General features: G+C 45.1%; 1 protein-coding gene across 1 annotated transcript; it reads right to left on the bottom strand.

The window, feature by feature from the left end:
* Nucleotides 1–1,449: 1,449 nt before the first annotated feature.
* ARPC5 (actin related protein 2/3 complex, subunit 5, 16kDa) lies at nucleotides 1,450–4,767 on the bottom strand (the record flags this gene model as incomplete). The annotated part of the gene is made up of 3 exons (XM_009587589.1): nucleotides 1,450–2,176; nucleotides 2,712–2,888; nucleotides 4,693–4,767. Coding segments are annotated over 3 exons (315 nt in total), but the record flags the coding sequence as incomplete, so codon positions are not given.
* Nucleotides 4,768–5,218: the final 451 nt, after the last annotated feature.

Genomic DNA, 5,218 nt, shown 5'->3' with positions numbered 1-5,218 from the left:
GGCGTTGCTCCCCCCGCCCGTGCCGCGGGGCGGGCTGCCCCTGCCTGCCTGCGCCCGCAACAGGCGGCAGCTGCGGCTGTGCGGGTCTCGGACTGTCCTGAGGAAACAGAGCGGGGAGGAGGTGGGATGGAAGAAAAAAAGGTTATTACTGAAGCTGTCGTCTTACTGATTCCTGAGTGAACGTGGTGCATTGGGAATGCTTTGGTTTGAGCCATCTGAAGGCACTAGCTCTGCTTTTCCAAAGTGATGACTTGGGTAACGAACAGGAGATGTCCTTCCGATGTCGGAGTGCTCAGCACCAGGTTTTTGTATGCTCAGGCCCTTCAGAAGTTCAAGCTGAGTACGTATGCCATTAGTGACGACGTAGGCACACACAGTCATCCCACCCACAGGACAAGCCCAGGACTGTATCTGTGCTTAAATTATTATTAAAACCAACGATTAAATGTTTAATCTCTTGGAGCTGGGGCAGGCAGAGAGACAAACAAAAGCCCCGCTGTGAAATCCAGCGTGTTGCTCCACACAACCACCCTGCTAGGCCATTACCCTTTTCCTCCTTTTGTTCTTGAGAAAGCATCTAACATTAATGGTTGTGATGATCTCGTTCTCTGGCTACAATTTTAGCACAGGCAGAGACATCTCTAGTCCTGGTTTGGAACATTTCTTGCTGTTTAAGTATGTCACTGAAATAATCTCAGATTTTCTAGTCAGATGAAGCTGCGTGTGTACTGCCATTACATACAGTTACAAATAACCGCTAGAAAGCAAGCCTATCAAGAAAAATAATGGAGAGAAGTTTTAGGGCTTTCTTTTTTACTCTTGTCCATCCTTGAATAGCAGCCTGCTGAAAATAGTTAGTCCAACAGTTAACTTCAAGGCATTTCAGATACTGAGTAAATATTCAGTGACAATTTATTGTCTGGTCTTTATTATTATTACAAAAAAAGCAGATATCAAAAAACGGTAAAGATTTCACAAGTTCCCCAACAGTTTTACACAACTGAACTGCAGTAAAACGGTGAACGTAAACCACGTATTTCAGTCCTGGCTCTAAACCTTCCACAGTGAGCTGTGGTCTGGGATGCGCTGGGCTTTCCTAATTCTTTTTAAAGTACTCCTCTTTATTTTGGAACCCAATTCGCCCACTAGCTAACATGCTGTGGCACAATGCAACAGGAATGTGAACTGTCTGGTATCCTTTAAGACCCTATAGATCGAGAAAACAAAATATGGGAGCTTTGCAAGGATGGTGTGGATACCGGTATGCGTTTCTCAGATTACCCCAGGCAGCCACTTTGTTGTGCTTGACAAAATCAAATTACTTTCAAGTTGCTGAAAGGTGATTTGCCGTGTGAAAGCTGCTTTTTCTTCTTCTCTTCAGGATCTTTGCTCCCCAAAGTAAAAAAAGTTCACAGGGCTGGGCTCCAGCGTAAATGGACCATCAACCTTTTAAATTCTATGATCCAAACTGCGTGACGGACAACTTCATCCCATTGTGACTTGCCCGCTGCGGACCCAGCATTTGACTGATCACAAGGAACCAGAACAGGCCGTGAGATGTGAGGTTAAGGAAAATACTCAGCTCTCTGGAATGATAATCGGGGTCGGAAGGGAGCCTTTGCTTTCTGTCTTATTCACGGCTGTAGGTTCAGAGGTTGACCAAAGGAAATATGGTCCAGTTACCTACATTAATAGCTGCCCCACTTCTCAAATGTAGATCTTACATCAAAACACTGCCTGGCTAGCAAAAAGAATTAAGACATTGCCCTACGTCCCTCAGCATTTGCTTGGAAAGTCAGGTCCAAATCTGCCATAATTATACACAAATGCAAATCACCCTAAACATGAAGTTGTATATGTCGCTATACGTGTCACTGAAATGTTTGCGAGTACCAAATATTCCTGTTAGAAATAAAATTGCACCTTCATAATTTTCCAGAATTTAACAAAAAAGAGATCACGATATGCATTATTTGTCAGGTATGAAAGAAGCAGCGAGAAGGCAAGCTGAGAGACAGGCGCTGCCCACAGGGCAGCAATGGCATTTGGTTGGTTGGTTTTTGTACCAGCATTTCCCACGCCGTGGATGGCTGACAACCACTCGCTGCTGGATTTAAACCGTTTTCCTGGCAGTCAAAACGCGGACAATGGACCCTACTCCTCCAGCAGCCAGGGCCTGAGAAGAGAAACACTGCAATTAACACCAGGTCAAGGCAGCTACAGGCTGAAACAACTGCTGATCAGAAAGGCTTCCCGACTGTATTTCAAATGAGCATCTCCCCATTCTTTATGTTAAAAACAAAACTCTCACACTCAGGGTGCAGGAAAGGATGATCGCATTTGCTTTGAAGACAGTTATTTAACAAGCTTTTATTTCCCTGCATAACCAAGTTGCAAATTTTGTTTCCCTGTAGGAAGGAAATTCTACTTCCATCTGCTTGAATCACTGGATGGAACCATTTTGTTTGCCTCAGCCTAACAGAAAATCAAATTTTAACTGTAGAATCCTTACCCAAGGAATCGGAGTAAGTAGGCACATGATATAACTCAGCGGTGAGCTCACAGGACCGCACCGTCCTCACAGCGTGAAATACGGCATTTCAGTTTTACCAGACAGAAAGGCGGTTCTTACCAGGCTCGGCGAGCGTGCCTCGGACCCAAGAACCTGCTACCATAGATAACCCCAGCAAGAGCAGGCCTGATAAACGCACCTTCTCGTGCCACTGCAGCAGCACAGCGCTGCTGTTGTCAGAGGGGCTCTCAAAGCCTTTGTAGATGTACTTCATTAGCAGGTCGACACCGTTCTTGTCCAGCGACTGCACCGCCTTCTCAATATCGTTGGCTTTGAAAGAGATGAGGACCTTCAGGACAATACTTTCTGCACGATCCTGTCAACAAATAAGGAAGGCAGAGGTACATTCACTCTCGTATAAGGTGCGTTCAAGTATTACTCATCTCTCCAACAAACAAAATAGATTTTTTTAAACAATTCTCTAAAATCTGTTTGAATAGGGCAGTTTGTGCACAAAGCTTGTGATAACGATGTATAACAGATATGTCCTCCCAATGATAAACAGCATAAAAGAGTTTAACGCGTTTGTCCTGCTCTAGGTTTTCTGCCTCTCTGCTTGTGTTTGCAATTCTCCACCTATTAAATGAGGTTACGGCTAAATAATAAATTTTTGTATCAAAACTCAAGGTCTGGCAAATTCCAAAAGAATTACAAGAATTAAGTACTTGACTGGCCTCCCTTGTTGCCAGAGCCTTTTCCATGCCTTTGTACTGTTTAATGAGATACAACTATTATATTCCATGCAAATGCCATTGGCCAGCCTGGAAGAGGTGACTGCTGGAAGCCACACATTTTCAATACAGTCAACTTCTGTCCCAGGCACACAGAATGCAAACTGGCAGCGTTAATATTTCGCATTAATAACCATTTGCAAGTTGATCTGGATGTCATTTCAGGCCCGGGAATGTGTGTGGTGGCATGATTACAGTGGCAGATTAGCCATGTAATCAGCAAAAAGCAGCTCTTCCTGTTCATCCATCAGTAACTGAGGGAGGATGAAAGAAAAAGGTCTTGGGTTTGTTGGACTTTTGAATAATTCCATTACACAAATATTTCAAGTAGCTTCCTTCTTCAAAAATTATGGATGTTAGTTTTCTTGTTCAATTTAATATCCCGTAGCCGCTTGGCTTAGCGAGACCTCACATGAAGAACTATAAGTAAAAACATAAAAGTTCCATGAGATCAAGGAAAAATGAAGCCGAACACTAAAATTCAGTCACTCTGCCCTCTTCAATTCTACTGCCTTCAAAGTGTATTCTTAAACACATCAATACAGATCTAATGGAAACAAGTCATTAATGTGAGGACAAAGCTGTTCAGTCTTTTATACAGCACTATCTGTAATAAATAGCTGGATCTCAAAACCCTGTGAAAACCCTCAGGAAAGGGCTGGGGCTAGGTGAAAAAATCTCCACCGGTGGCCTGGTGAGCAGCACGGCAACGTGCCCGTGGGACTCCCCTCAAGCAGGGAGAACAGACCTCTGCAGGCGCTCACCATCTGGGCAGTTCCACGTCTTATCTGCTTGTTCCTCTCGCCCCTGCAATCATGAGCCATTCAAGGTTTATTCTGGGGAGATTCAGAAATACATGCACGCAGCAAGCTCCTATATTCTGTCACAGGGGTAGTGCTTGCGTGTTCTGAGGTTTTAACAGCTCAATTTTGATTGGATGCGATAACTATCAGTTCTTCCTTTTTTGTAGGTTCACGGTCTGGCTGTGCTAGCAGAGTTTCCTTAGTCAGAGGTGACTACTGCAGTTGTGGTTCCTTGATTGTTCAGTGCTGACTACATCTATGTGCCGCCGGGTCTGGATTGGGCACAGGCACCTGGTGATGTGTGGAGTTAGGGCACGCAACATACAACCAAGGCATGCAGGAGAACACACAAAACCTGATCTAGCACCGAGTTAAAGGTACGTGGACAGATGAGATCCGAGCTATGGTATTTTGAACAAGATTAAAACAGCAGAGGTCATGGCTGTTTTGACATCGGGGAATATCCTAAAAACCAACTTTCTTGGCTTCCTCAAAGCACACCTGGCAGGGTTGGTGGGGCAGGGGTTATAGAAACAGGAAAGGATTTTTAAGGAGTAACCCATGAGTGAGTTAGTTGCTATTTCACCTTCACTGCCTGGTTCTTTGTGTTGATGGGAGGGTTCTTCAGAGCTGCCTGTAGTGCAGCCATCATGTTCCCTGTGCCAGATGGTTAAGGACCAGACACCAAGCATTTGGAAAGCAATTCTTGTAGCTGGCTTGTGCATGACTGAAAATACTTAAGGTTCAGTGGATGCAACGATTCCCTTAACAGACAGCACTGATTACAGTGTAAGGTAGCAATTATTAGGCCATTTGAGGAAGGAGCAGCACTGACACACTGTACAGTTCCAGTATTGGAGAATACTTCTCAGGCCCTTCGTTGAATGAGCATCCAAGTAAAAGAAATTATTCTCCATCACTTTGTAGCCCTCGAGAACAGGCCTCAGCTCGGCACATCCCCCTCCAACAGCCGCCGGGACAGTGACCCAGCAGCGGCTGGCAGGAAGAGCTACTCCACAAGCCAGCCAGCTGGGGAAGCTGGCAGTGGGAGCAGGCAGATGGAGCTCTCCTTTCTGCCACAAGAAACCCTTCTCCTCCATTCCTCTCGCCCC

The sequence above is a fragment of the Fulmarus glacialis genome, unplaced genomic scaffold (genome assembly GCF_000690835.1).
Source record: "Fulmarus glacialis isolate BGI_N327 unplaced genomic scaffold, ASM69083v1 scaffold28831, whole genome shotgun sequence".
NCBI lineage: Eukaryota > Metazoa > Chordata > Aves > Procellariiformes > Procellariidae > Fulmarus > Fulmarus glacialis.
Note: the sequence above shows the minus strand (reverse complement) of the source record. Positions and strands in the feature narration are given on the sequence as shown.